General features: G+C 40.2%; 2 protein-coding genes across 2 annotated transcripts; one reads left to right on the top strand and one right to left on the bottom strand.

Annotated features, from left to right (window-relative positions):
* Window positions 1-2,435: 2,435 nt before the first annotated feature.
* LOC132864549 (peroxynitrite isomerase THAP4-like) lies at window positions 2,436-5,609 on the top strand. The gene is made up of 3 exons (XM_060897991.1): window positions 2,436-2,667; window positions 3,474-3,745; window positions 5,598-5,609. Exons 1-3 carry the CDS (start codon window positions 2,490-2,492, stop codon window positions 5,607-5,609), a joined length of 462 nt encoding a protein of 153 aa, XP_060753974.1. The 5' UTR covers window positions 2,436-2,489.
* A 120-nt stretch (window positions 5,610-5,729) lies between these two features.
* Window positions 5,730-14,749, bottom strand: LOC132864548 (uncharacterized). The gene is made up of 6 exons (XM_060897990.1): window positions 14,597-14,749; window positions 12,418-12,498; window positions 7,713-7,940; window positions 7,250-7,437; window positions 7,099-7,143; window positions 5,730-6,447 (listed from the first exon to the last, which is right to left on the bottom strand). Exons 1-6 carry the CDS (start codon window positions 14,747-14,749, stop codon window positions 5,796-5,798), a joined length of 1,347 nt encoding a protein of 448 aa, XP_060753973.1. The 3' UTR covers window positions 5,730-5,795.

The raw sequence follows: 14,749 nt of genomic DNA, 5'->3' as shown, positions 1-14,749 counted from the left end.
GAGGACATTGGCAGACTGATGACATGGTTGAAGATGAAGTTTAAGCCATCCGTCTAGCGGCCTGGTTTTAAAGAAAGACAGACAAAGTTCAGGACCGCTTCAGATTCAGGATAGATGGTGAAGACATTCCAACGGTTGCTCAAGTGCTTTTCAATGCTGAACCTCGTCATTGTTACGCTCGACTATCTGTTTGCCGCCATACCACTGAGGCCATGCCCCCGTCCTGGTGCCAAACGTTTAAGCATGAGATTTGCTTTTCTCGAGGCCCAGGCAACGGGAGCTAAACACTCCTTTTGTGGTTTCTGTAGCGTAGTGGATATCACTATTGGCGAACATGCGAAAGGTCCCTGGGGCAAAACCAGTGCTTGTTTTCTTGGACTGAGAAGTGAATAAACATCGAGCTGTCATCTCCGCTCAGCCCGTGACTTTTAGAACAACCTGAAAAACCTTCAGGTATTTTCTGCTCTGTTGTGGTTATCCCTTTCCCCTAACAAGCGAACGGAGGCGCCTGAGAAACCTGGCAGGTCCGTGCTTTGCTTTCATAAATGTCCAGGTGTCTTGAAATCGGGTACTCTCGAAACAGCCAGAAAGACCGACCCTTGTCAGGACTGGACAACTTTTGGTAGATTAGCAGTTGTCATGTTCTCCGTGCAAACGGTCATCAGGACAAAACCTGGTTGGAATGATTTCCCTGCCTTTCTGGTTTTCCTTCAAGGGAGATAACAGCTGCTGTAAAAAAACAAACAAACAAGCATTCTCTACATTTCCACGGGCTGCGGAAGCATGGAAATTGCAATTCATCATAAGGAGGTGGTATTCTCAAATACAACGTCCTTCCTCATTTATGGAGCGGTGTCAAGTCAACAGGGCTGCACACAGCATCAGAACTCAGCAAAATGGCACTGACTTTTTTTTTTGCTTTAGACCATCCAACATGTAGACACTTTTGCTTGTTAAATCTAAAACAGTGACTGTACAGTTTCCTGTTTGTGGAAAAAGTAGCATGTCACCAACAAAAGAAAATCATGCTCGTGGACTTCATGTTTTTTCACAGGACAAGTTGGCCCAGGTGAAAACTGACATCATTCAGCCCTGTGAACAGCTACTGACACTGCTAGTGGAAAGCAGAAGGAGCAGCCCTCAGTCACATCCAAACAAGGTAGTGACAGGCAACTGATTCCTTCCCAGTGTTTTGTCCCAGTGCCTTTCATTGCAGCAATGAAATATTGGCATGAAAGGACATGCTTTGGCCAGGAATCAAACCCAGGTTACCCGCTTGGAAGGCGGCTACACTAATCACAATCCAGCCAACACTTACACTGGGGACAAGTGCTTAAGTGGGATTGCTTCTAGTGTTGTGGCCCAGGCAACAGCAAATCAGCATGCTTGCTGCAGTTACTGTAGTGCAGTGGTTATCACATTTGTCTCACACGTGAAAGGGTCCTGTTTGAAACCAGGCAGAAACGGTGCTTGATTTCTTGGACTGAGAAGTAAATAAACATTGAGCTGTTGTCACTGCTCTGTCTGTGACTTTTGGAACAACCGAGAACCTGACAAATCTTCTGGTATTTTTTCCCCTGTCCCCAAAAACCAATCGTCTTACCGAACTGGGAATCATAGTAAACCAATCGTGTTGTTGCACTAATGCAAGCACACAGTTGTTTTCTATCCCAGTGGCCACTGAAAGTGCAGTCATGTTATGTTTCTCTTCTCAATCATTTAAAGAGGGACTTGATCTTGTATTCAATCTATTTTCTCTACCCAACTCCATCTGCTGCCATCTGTTGGTTACACAATGCTCTACAATTACCAGGAGAGATGGAAACAGTTTCAAAGAACTTTCTGTTTCTCCAGTGAACAAAAATATAAATGCAATACCGAAGATTTAGAAACATTTTATGAACCTATGGTTTAATCTAGTGTTGTAGAACTCGAGACTGATCTCAAGACCACTTTTTGAAGGTTTCGGTCACATCTCGGAATTGACCACATTTTTACTCAATCTTGTCTTGGTCTCAGACACGGAGGACTCGAGATGTTATCTCAAGACTGGTCAAGACCACAACTCTGGGGATTTCACTAAAATTCCTGTGCACTGTCTGATTTATGTGTTAACATCGTTATTGTGATTGGATGTAAAATTTCCTGCTTCAAATGCGACCAATAACATGACTCATTGTGATGTGTTTCGACAAGGAAACACATTGCAAACCGTAATGGGGAAGAAAAAAATAGGTACCCTATAGGTCCATGTGGCTACTGCTTACAAATAAAATAGTTTTCTGATCCAATGTCCATACAGTAAATATAGCATATATTGAGGTTTTTCACCTGATGTCACAGGGTCACGTGACGCCCCGGTGTCCGCCATTTTGGAGGTCAAGCTACATACTAACGCTGCAGACAGAGAGAGAGAACCAGCTTGGAAAAAAATGTGTTACAGACACCTAGAATAGATTAATTTGTCAGTAAGCACTCTATAAATAACCATGGTGTTTGCTTGTTGTGCTGTGGGCTGCCACAACAGACAGGGACAGCGTGCAGGACGCTCCTTTTACCGGTTTCCTACTGACCCAGACAAGAGGGCCAAATGGATTGCAGCTGTGAAGAGACAGGATTGGGAGCCAACAGAGTACTCCAGACTTTGCAGTGATCATTTCATTTCAGGTTAGTTTATCAGTCAACGCAATTTTGATAAAATATATAGCAAAAAGTAAATGGGTCAGTGTTTGTTAACCCATCTGAGCAGTGAAACAAGGCAGTGTTAATTTGTCTAGGGTTGCATGTAGCAGACATTTTGTTCTCCTGTTTGTCATGTATTATTTTCCTTTTGATGAATAAAGTTTATAAATACTACTTATATCACTTACTTTTGAAAGTTTTGATAAATTCAAAAAGCAGCCCAACTTGTTTGTCTTGTAATCCTTTAATTAAGCCAGCCTTACAAAAAGTTTTTCATAACATGACCTGTTGAATAAAATCATTAGGAAGGGAAGAAATATTTTATCTTAGTTGAATTTTTTATATTTAAAAATATATATATATTTCACTGATAATAAGGCATGCATATAAATGCAAATACATGTTATTAAGTTGAAAGAAATATTAATATGCACAGGTGGAAAAAACTGTAAGACTTGTCAATTTATTCATAACTGGAAGAAAATCAACATTCCCCCCAAAAAATGAAAATAGGCAAATTTCTCCAAATTTTGAACAAGAGTAGAGTAAAAGTATTCAGGGAGAAACATATAAAGTAATATGTTGTTTAAATGTCAGCTTTATCTTGTTTGTATATTTACTTACATGCAAAGAAATTATTTGTAGAGAAAACAATCATTACAATTACTCATTTTAAGTACATTATAATTATTTTGGAATTCACTTGAATTATTCCAGCATTGATCTTGAATGAAAAATATGTTTTTATTTTATGGTAATCTTATGTTTAAGATTTATTTTGTTAATTTTAGGAGCAAGGAGTAACCACCCCCTCTCCCCAGATTTTGTTCCCAGTGTCTTCCAACACACCTCATCACCTGTGAAGCGAAAAGGGCAGCAGTCTCTGGAGTCATTTCAGCATCGACAGGCCATGAAGTCCAGAAAGAGAGAGGAAGAATCCCATAGATCAGCTGCACAAGCTCTCCTGGATCTAACCTCAGGCCTGAACATTCCAGTAAAGGACTTGGAATTAGAGAATACTACTGAGGCAGATGTTGAACGAACATTTGAAACCTCAAACAGTGTATGCACACAGACTGACTTGTCCATGGACCATATTTCTGCTATGGAACTTGAGCTCCAAAACTTGAGGGATGAAACTAGAGACATAATGGCCGACAAGTCAAGACAGTTTCTACAAAAGTCTTCCTTTGAAAACAATAATGAGAAAGTCAGGGTGTTTACAGGGTTGCCTTCTTTCACTGTTCTAATGATATTTTATGATGTTGTCAAAGTTTGTTTAAAAGATATCCCTACAATGATGTGTTTTCAACAATTTCTTCTTGCATGCATGTGGCTCAGGTTAAACTTAACAGTACAGTTTTTAGGTTACATGTTTGGTGTCAGCACCTCAACTGTATCTCGTGTGTTCATGAATGTTATTAATATTATGAATGTGAGGTTAGTCCCATTAATGGTATCATGGCCTGAACGTGAGCAACTGCGCAAAACCCTTCCAATGACATTTCGTCAAACTTTGAAGCACTGTGTATGTATTATTGATTGTTTTGATTGAACAACCAAGGGATTTAAAGGCAAGGGCACAAACATATTCCTCATACAAGTCACACAATACAATGAAATATCTTATAGCTATTGCACCATAAGGGGTTATTACATTTATATCAAAGGGTTGGGGTGGGCGTACATCAGATGTACATATTACTGGCAATAGTGAGTTTCTACAGAATTTGTTACCTGGAGATTTAGTGCTAGCAGACAGGGGGTTTGATGTTGAGGATCAGGTGGGGTTGTATTGTGCTAAACTGGAGATTCCAGCTTTTACCAGTGGTAAAAAACAGTTAGCATCTGTGGACCTTGAGAAAACTAGGGGATTAGATGCAGTTCGTATTCATGTAGAGAGAGTTATTGGTGTTGCCCGATAAAAGTATACCATGTTGCAGGGAACTATTCCCATAACACTTCTTCAGAATGACACAGAGGTAAACCTAACAACATTGGACAAAATAGTTAGGGTAGCCTGTGCTATAGTAAATGGCAGTGAATCTGTAGTTCCCTTTGATTAGGCAGAAAAATGTAATGGTGCCATTTAAAGAACAGTTACAGTGGTATTATGACAGTACACGCCATGTTTTCAGAATTGTTATAAAAATTTCATTAAATTTCTTAAAATTAATGTTAAATGTTGTGTAATATATCCCAACCCATTATGTGTATCTTTCAACAAAGGAAAATTAATTATATCTCCAGATACATGTAGCACTGTCAGTGGTTGGAACACATTCTAGACCAAGTATTTTAAGACTACATCCTGTATGTAATTGGTCACTTATGTAAAAAATACAAATGTTTGCTGAAATTTATATCTACTGTATATATGTCCTGCACTAGAAACTAAGACTGGTCATAAGGGTGTGTGGCTAATGTTCAAATAAAGATGGTTTAAATTATATGTAGTGAAAATTTGTTGTATATACACATATTAATATAAAATTTAATGCATTTGTAAAAAAAAATGTATAATTATTCATGTAAAACACTTCAGTTGTGAATAGACTGGTTTTGTATATAAACCTGCATTGGCAATGAAATGTTAATTTATTCCTGAGATGTAAATAACCATTAGTTTTGTATATAACTGTACAGTATATTAATAATTAATGTGGTTCATAGGAATCATAATACTACACCTTTGCTTTAATAGACCTAAAATAAATCTGTTCTTAGTTAACTTATCACATTTAACTACTGGTATTTCATGTCAGAGTTTATGTATACAAGAAAGATAAGAAACCACAGTTGTAGCTATCATATGTCACAGCTGACAGGATCAAGACAGACACCAGCTGTCTTGTGACAGTTTCAAGGTCTGTGAATAGTGTATGCACTACAAGTCTCAAATTCATGTTCTTCAGGCTCAGAAATAAAATCAATGTTTGTTTAGATTAATAGCAGATTATGTTTATTGGCATGAATATTATATAAACAAGTCAATTTATTCATATTAAATTAGAAAATAATACAGACATTGCATTTCCTATGAATTTGATTTATCTCAGTGCCTTGGGCTTACTGACTTTTGCTACCTTTCTACAGTGTGGACACAACCATTTTCATTTGGGAAGGCCTTTTAACCCCAAACACTTTAAGTGGAAAACTTCTACATTACAATATCCTGACTGACACTTCAGCATTGTACCCTGTTCAGGTTCTTGGCAATAATACACATGCTTGGTGGCATTGCTAGGACCAGGTGTGGGGGCAGGGAGATCAGTGGACCTGGTGTACCATTTTGCCAGTAATTCTGGCAATACTCCCAATTTGAAAAAAGAAGTGACATTCTCTAAAGCCTGTTGGAAAAAATCAGCATCCTTCACAATTCTTTCTATAAATAATGTATTGTCTTGTGTCAAAACCACAAAGTCACAATATTCACTGCTACTGATATTAAGTTGAGCCTGAACTTGGTAAAAATACGTGTGGTTTCTCTTTAGAGATATCTGTCCACCCATATTTTGAAGGCAAAAATCCTTGTCCTCTGCTGCTTGTTCATGCGTGTCACCACATTTGCAATAAGGGCATTTTATTTCTAAAATCCCCATCCCACAGCAGGAACACTTTATCTTCCCATCTGGAGAGGCACCAAGGTGAGGATAATCAGGACTGATGATGAGTCCTGAGTCTTCCACCATGAAGTCTCTGTGCTGCATGGCTACATGTGCTTTGTACACATTCCTGGCCTCGTTTTCATGCTGGCATCCCCATCTGTAACAATATGAATCAAATTTTAGTTCAGTCCCACCATAATTCTCTCAGTCAATATGAAGAGCCATGTTATGAAAGTGGTATGGTTTAATTCATTCCACACAAAAACTAGGAGCATGAATGAATGCATATTACATCAGTAATTTAGATATATTTGCATTATATGTACAATTTGTTTAATACAATTTCTTAGGCTACATGTTTAATGAGCTATATTCAGATTCAATAGACAAAAGCAGAAAACAGAAAGGACTGGCTTTTTAAGCAAAGCATAAGCACATTCTAATGTTAAAAGATATATAGGCTACTCTCTATTAAACATGGAACAAAAATACCTGTATATAAACATACAATTAATTGAGCATGGCCGTAGAATAACTAACAACAAAAATTAGCCACTACACAGAATAATTGCAAGCTCTAAAGGTATTTCTACAAATATGCATGGTGTGGGGGTGCAAACCAGTTCCTATTTTTACAGGAGGGAAGAGAGTCCAAAATATTGAAAAATTTTGGTCAAAATACATTTATACTGATTGTGAGGGGAAAAAAATTCATCTGGTCTGTGCCCACGCCAACCATATTTATACTGGGAATACAAACATTTAAAACTGAAATATCCACTATGACCAAAACAGTATACAATACAACCTTTTTTCCTGTGTCCCATTCATAATCACAGTATCATTTGTTATTCTGTAAAACAGAACAAAACCCTATACACTTGTATTTAGCATCTTCAAACAATTTCAAACATTAAAAGTTATTAGACAAAAATAAAATAGAAAATACTGAAACATACTCAGTTGCTGCAGAAGTGAACTTGTAGGCCTGTGGATAGCAGATTTGCTTGATGAGAGACTTGGATGGGTTGGCTGGATCTGTTCTTGCAGCTGCCTTGAACCTGGAAACTGTAACTCGGCCAGCACGCATTTGGAACCACAGCTTGGATTTGGCTTGTTTTCTAGTCTCTTCTTCAACGGAAGATGCCTGAAAATAGTATCATATTATACATATTATTTGATATAGAATTCATTGACACTTTATTATCCCTTGTCAAAATCATTTTGGACATAATTATTCATAACTTTAAAAGGGTGGGGGTATTATCCATCCATTTTGATGCTGGTGTGCATGTGGAGGGGAGGGGGAAGGTATTAACCAATGCAATGTAGTTTGGAAATCTCATACCTCCCACCTTATAAATAATAACTGGACTTTTAAATTCCAGATACACATATTTACAAATTTTATGTTAAACATACCTGATTTTCATCTATGTTCAGCACTTGAAATGCTGCCTCACATTCCAACAACAGATCAGGATATGACAGGCCTAGACAGACTGGATCATACAGCTCAGATAGGGGTTTGGGAAGATTGAGCTGTAGTGTCCTTGGTATGAAACTGTCATTAAAGCCTGCCTCCAGTGACAGTCTAGCACTCTTGGTACCAGACTTGGACAACCTCTTTAAAAAGATCTCCTTCTCATCCTGTGTCATGAGTGGGATGGAAGATGTCTTCTTAGACTATGAAGGGGGTGGTGGTCCGGAATTGCATAACTCCATACAGGCCTGTTTCTGCTTCCTCTCAGGACTGGTGAAGTCAATATTACATCCTGAACTGAATATCGCTCTCCCACCTGTGACATCTGAAGATTGTCCCCATTGTCTGGGACCATCAGTGCAGGTTCTGCTCTTCAGGTGTTTGACAGCTGATTCCAATGCAAACAGGGTGGCTGCGACATGAGAACAAACTTCTCCAAGTCCTGCTTTACATGTGCAGTAGCCAAAGATAACCTGCCCATCATTCTGCATGGCAATCCATGGAAGAAGAGGTGGTTCTGATAGTCTTTGTGAATGAGTCACCTATAAATGTAAAATATTTCATAGCAATTTATCAGTTAATTAAATAGACACACATGAATCATGGCAAACTTTAGAAATTATTTTCAAATATTTCAATTATTGATAACTAGGGCCTGATCTAGAATAATAAGGCAAAGCAGCAAGTGTTGTAATTTAAAATTCCAGAAAAAAACAAACACATTCAATATCCATCCATCATCCATCCACTAAAACAGTATAAAAAACAATAAAACATTACACATTTAACCCAAGACAAGAGATATATAGTATACAAGTACTTGTCACTTATGGCCCTTTTCCACTACCCTTTTTCAGCTCACTTCAGCTCACTTCAGCTCACTTCAGCCCGACACGGCTCGCGTTTCGACTACCAAAAACCAGCACGACTCAGCTCGTTTCAGCCCTGCTTAGCCCCTAAAACTCGCACCGTTTTGGAGTGGGGCTGAAGCGAGCCAAGCCGTGCCGAGTGAGGTTGGGGGCGTGAGCAGACACTCCCCTGTGCACTGATTGGTGAGGAGGAGTGTCCTCACATGCCCACACACGCCCCGCGAGCGCGCTGGGATCTGTAAACACCGTAAACCCGAAGGAGAAGAATTACGAATTACGAGAATTTCTGAAGCCTTATGCGCCTCGCCTCATCTATACGCTCTTGCCAGTATCTGTTGGCGTTGTCGGTGACAACAAGCCACAGCACCAAGACCAGCAACACTAACGACTCCATGTCCTCCATGTTTATTGTTTACTATTCGGGTCGTGAGACTACCGCTTAAAAGATCACTGAATCAGTGACATACAGAGCATCGTGGACGAGTTCGCGGAGCGCAAGGCTCGTCGTATGCCCTTCAAATAATGCGCGCAGTAGGCTATTGATGTTTTATTATGACCAGTGTTGGGCACGTTACTTTCAAAAAGTAATTAGTTATAGTTACTAGTTACTTTTCCCAAAAAGTAACTGAGTTAGTAACGGAGTTACTTTGTCATAAAAGTAACTAATTGCCAGGGAAAGTAATTATTCCGTTACATTTTGTCCCCCCCCCCAAAAAAAAAAAAAAAATCAAATTCAATTAGTGTAATCATAATAAAAGTGAATGTTAAATGTGTTTAATGACTGAAATGGACACTTAACAGAACCAGTTAGTAACATTATCTACACTATATTAATATTTTTGTGGGACAATGTGAGATAAGACATCTATCAAATGTAATATATTTTTGCAGTTATTAAAATTATGTTACTAATTACTGGCCACTGACGAGGACAAACGCTTTGTTCCTCGACATAATGTGCATTGCACGTAAACACTCTTGCCTTTTATTTCAAGTAATGAAAAGTCCTGGCTGTATTTCCAGTGTGAAAGCGCAGTGCTGGGCTGACCGCTCGCCATCGCTGGCTCTTCCGATTGAAAGTGTGTGCAGTAGTGCAGTAGGCGTGGCCTACCTACATATGTTGTCCAAATCTACTCTGATTGGCTGACTGTGCCGTTGTCTCGCGTCTCCCCGCCCCACACTAAAGCAGAGTAAAGAAAGGCTGAGCGAGCAGCGTGCCAGATGAGAACAGCTTTAATAAAGTAACGCATAGTATTTTATTGTAAGTAACGGGAACGGCGTTATAACGATGTAAAAAGTAATTAGTTAGATTACTCGTTACTAAAAAAAGTAACGCCGTTAGTAACGCCGTTTATTCTAACGCCGTTATTCCCATCACTGATTATGACCCATGTACAGTATGTCACCTAATGTTTTTTTGTTTCTGAGTTACATGTTCGTTTGAAGGACTTAATGTACAAAATAACATAGTTGCACCCCGTAGTGTTGAAATTGGTAAACACAGTGCATTCAGTGAGGTTTGCACCGCCCTCCTTTTATTTCTGACTCTTCCTGTCACCGTTGCAGCCTCTGAGCGCTCATTCGTATGCCCTTCAAATAATGTGCGCAGTATAGGCTATTGATGTTTTATTATGAGCCATATACAGTATCCTAATGTTTTTTGTTTCTGAGTTACATGTTCGTTTGAAGGACTTGATGTACTAAATAACATAGTTGCACCCGGTAGTGTTGAAATTGGTAAACACCGCAGTTGCGGACATTTTGTAGCCTAAAATGATGTTATGATAAGCTTTAATAAAGGGCCCGGTCATTTGCCCCGCCCCCGGCCCGGCTCTGACTTGTTCCGCCACTGTCACTGATGTCACTGTTTGCGCTGCTTAACGACATCACGTGACGTCCACCCACTTTCGCTAACTCCACCCAATGTGCCCACCCACTTCCAGCCAGCACGGTTCAGCGCGGTTGTAGTCGAAATGCAACTCCAACAGCCCCACTCAGCTCGACTCAGCTCGACTCGGCACGGCACGGCTCAGCCGCGTTTGTAGTGGAAAAGCGGCATTACTTTGGCATGAAGAAGGTGTACTCCATTCCCAGGCACAATCCACTGCTGGAGTCCTGTAACCCAGCCAGCTACAAAAAGTAGGCATCCAGGCTTCTGTATGCTTTCATGGCCTGGCCTGAATATGGTGAAGGGTTGAAAACCACTTCTGACTGAGTATCTTCACAGATATGTTTCTACACACTTTGGGATGAGTTCCCTTCGACTAGTGCGGGAGTATGAGAGGACTTCCAGAAAACTGGCAGACATCTTAGCCAGAGAGGATCGTTCAATTTTGTCAGCCTGGAACGACCATCACTGAACAGAGGTGGGGTCTATGACATCTATCAGCCACCTTCAATGCAGCCATCAGCATTCTGATTTGGATTCTATTATGATCCATGAGAGGATAAATACTTGATACTCCCTATTAGACAGACAGAACTGATGATGCCTTTCGGACGAGAGGCGAAACGTCTTCAAGACTTTTCAAGCAAGTCCAGTTGCTCTCTTCTACCAACCACAGATTACTATGTACCTGGACGACTGAGTATCTTCACAGATATGTTTCTACACACTTTGGGATGAGTTCCCTTCGACTAGTGCGGGAGTATGAGAGGACTTCCAGAAAACTGGCAGACATCTTAGCCAGAGAGGATCGTTCAATTTTGTCAGCCTGGAACGACCATCACTGAACAGAGGTGAGGTCTATGACATCTATCAGCCACCTTCAATGCAGCCATCAGCATTCTGATTTGGATTCTATTATGATCCATGAGAGGATAAATACTTGATACTCCCTATTAGACAGACAGAACTGATGATGCCTTTCGGACGAGAGGCGAAACGTCTTCAAGACTTTTCAAGCAAGTCCAGTTGCTCTCTTCTACCAACCACAGATTACTATGTACCTGGACGACTGAGTATCTTCACAGATATGTTTCTACACACTTTGGGATGAGTTCCCTTCGACTAGTGCGGGAGTATGAGAGGACTTCCAGAAAACTGGCAGACATCTTAGCCAGAGAGGATCGTTCAATTTTGTCAGCCTGGAACGACCATCACTGAACAGAGGTGGGGTCTATGACATCTATCAGCCACCTTCAATGCAGCCATCAGCATTCTGATTTGGATTCTATTATGATCCATGAGAGGATAAATACTTGATACTCCCTATTAGACAGACAGAACTGATGATGCCTTTCGGACGAGAGGCGAAACGTCTTCAAGACTTTTCAAGCAAGTCCAGTTGCTCTCTTCTACCAACCACAGATTACTATGTACCTGGACGACTGAGTATCTTCACAGATATGTTTCTACACACTTTGGGATGAGTTCCCTTCGACTAGTGCGGGAGTATGAGAGGACTTCCAGAAAACTGGCAGACATCTTAGCCAGAGAGGATCGTTCAATTTTGTCAGCCTGGAACGACCATCACTGAACAGAGGTGGGTGTGTCTATGACATCTATCAGCCACCTTCAATGCAGCCATCAGCATTCTGATTTGGATTCTATTATGATCCATGAGAGGATAAATACTTGATACTCCCTATTAGACAGACAGAACTGATGATGCCTTTCGGACGAGAGGCGAAACGTCTTCAAGACTTTTCAAGCAAGTCCAGTTGCTCTCTTCTACCAACCACAGATTACTATGTACCTGGACGACTGAGTATCTTCACAGATATGGTTGAAAACCACATAGTGGTATAAATCATGGTACTGAAAGTCAGGCACCTGTTTACACTTCAGCATATCAGTGAAGATTCCAGGAGGAAAGAGGTAGGGGTCATCAATTCCCAACTCTCTCAACTTCTCCTACAACATAAAATAACATTACAGAAGAATAAATGGTGCCCTTAAAATATTATGATTAATTAGACATTAAAGTACACTGGAAATTATATGTCTCTAACCAACAACCCCCACACCCACCTACTGCATGGTGTCCAAACAACTTTTTAAAAAAAATTCTCTGCATTCTCCCTGTTGTACCAATTTTTTTCAAGTACAATTTCTTGTTAAGAATGTAAATAATATACTGCAGATGAATTCAGTAATGCACCAGAAATCACCAGTAAATTGAAAAACAAAATATTGTATCTTTTTAATGACAAATGAGCCCCCTAAAATAAATCATTTAATTTTTCCTGTTTTCTCTGTTTACCCTGTTCGAACTATGCCAATATTTTCAGGGGGTCCCTTTTTTTCCCTTGGGGGGGGGGTGCTTGCGCTTGTCTCAGAGCGCGGATCTCCAAACTCATGAGAAGCCTATCTTAAGCACATATCACGCGGACTCCACACCTCCACACACGCATCGAGTCTGACGTCATAACTCATCAGGGGAAATCGTGTCCGCATTGGCATGTTCAAAAAACAACCTCGCATCAACAATGATACCACACGCAAGAAAAAAAAAAAACAGTCAGGCTACTCAACAACCAACCTGGCAGCAGCAGTCATTGTCATGTAAACACAACACTTCGGATATGCAAATGCTTCCCGTTACACACGATTGCTATGTCAATAAACATCATTTTGCCAATATTTTAGAGACTCCCCCAACATTTCCCAAATCATGTTTTCAAGGGATCTCATGTCTGTTTCAGGGGATCTCGGATCCCCCGAGTAACAAGACAGTGTTGTGAACATAGCCTACCTTGTACCGTTTCAAACTGCTGGGGTCATCCTTCATCAAACTGTTGACTTCTGTCAACAACCTTGGCTCCATACCAAGGCGGGGTACAGTGTTTGTGATAAAAGACAGATCCAATTTAACACGAATCACAGCTTACTTTCTTGTTAAAATGTGCAAAGATCTCCACCATCTCATACCGCCTTGCACTGAAGGACTTAAGCGTGCCGTCCAAAATGGCTGCATCACATGACTTGGTCACGTGGGTGAAAAACCTCAATACATGTTATCAATTCTACTCGCCTCATCTCTTGAAAGCATCACCAAGCTGTGAGCAGCATCAGGGCTTGGAGTGTTTTGGTTACCAATTTTGTTTAGTGTATTTTGTTCTAAATACAGTGCTGTGAACTTGATCTATTTTCAAAATAGTATGAAAGCACTTGTTCATGAATTGTCTTCAAAGCATTATTTAGAACTATTGAGCACATTTTGTTTCACAAGTGGAGTGTAAAGACTCTGAAATAAAAAATACAATTAACAAATTAAAGCAAATAGCAGAAGTTTGATATCGCCTTCTCAAGCTATCTGCCAAAAAGCTCAAAAAAACTTACAAAACCTGTCATTTGACCTTTCAGAAGGACCAAACAAAAGCCGTGTTAATCAAAAAGGTAAATTTTCTTAAAATGAACACCACTTACTCGATATTGAATCAGTAGCCTTGGTGAACCACGAGGTGAATTTTGTTTATCTTTTTATCTGCCGATTATCTTATGACACTACGAAGTTATAACGAGGTTTCTCTTATTCCGTTTCTGGTTCTGTTTGGTTCTTAAGTTTATCAAGAAGTAGAACGGGTAATCGAACTTGATCAGGATAAGTGCTGATTGGTTACGAAGTTTTGCTATTGTTACACTCATTCTTACAGCACGATGACATAGTGGCTACTGCCTCGCTTCGCCTTTATGAGGCAGTAGCCACAAAAAAAACACCAAAACAAACAGTGGATTAAATGCTGAGCTGCAGAGCAGGAGTGTCTATGAGCCAGATGTTGGTGTGCGTTTTTTTTGTGCATGTAAGAGCATCCGGTGTTACTGAGTGCTAGCAGCGGTTCCCTGGTGTAAACAATAGCCCCATGGCTATACGCCAGCTGCCCCAATATGAGTGCGAACAGAAGTCCCCAAACAAGCAGAAAAAAACACGAGTGTTCTGAACATAGTTCGTGTAGAAAAATAAATAGCAGTTCAAAGAAACTAAGTAAACTGTGAAAAACTGACTGTGTACCACAGTCCCATTGGGAGAGGAAGCCTTGACCAGGTCAAGTATTGGGGATAGATGGGTCCATATGGCTGTGGGGCCCTTTTCTTTTGATGAGCTGATTGTGCCAAAGCAGACATGTTCTTCCACTCCACCGACACTTGATGGGTAACACGACAT

The sequence above is a fragment of the Neoarius graeffei genome, chromosome 17 (assembly GCF_027579695.1).
Source record: "Neoarius graeffei isolate fNeoGra1 chromosome 17, fNeoGra1.pri, whole genome shotgun sequence".
Lineage (NCBI taxonomy): Eukaryota > Metazoa > Chordata > Actinopteri > Siluriformes > Ariidae > Neoarius > Neoarius graeffei.
This window is presented reverse-complemented; position numbering and strand designations above follow the sequence as displayed.

Excerpts from the sequence above, each read along its gene's own strand:
- LOC132864549 (XM_060897991.1), top strand. The coding sequence starts at position 2,490 with ATGGTGTTTGCTTGTTGTGCTGTGGGCTGCCACAACAGACAGGGACAG. Across the intron at positions 2,668-3,473 it reads CAGTGATCATTTCATTTCAG|GAGCAAGGAGTAACCACCCC; the intron begins GTTAGTTTATCA and ends TGTTAATTTTAG.
- LOC132864548 (XM_060897990.1), bottom strand. The coding sequence starts at position 14,749 with ATGTCGTGTTACCCATCAAGTGTCGGTGGAGTGGAAGAACATGTCTGC. Across the intron at positions 7,144-7,249 it reads TTCACTTCTGCAGCAACTGA|AATAACAAATGATACTGTGA; the intron begins GTATGTTTCAGT and ends TCTGTTTTACAG. Across the intron at positions 6,448-7,098 it reads AATGGGACACAGGAAAAAAG|ATGGGGATGCCAGCATGAAA; the intron begins GTTGTATTGTAT and ends ATATTGTTACAG.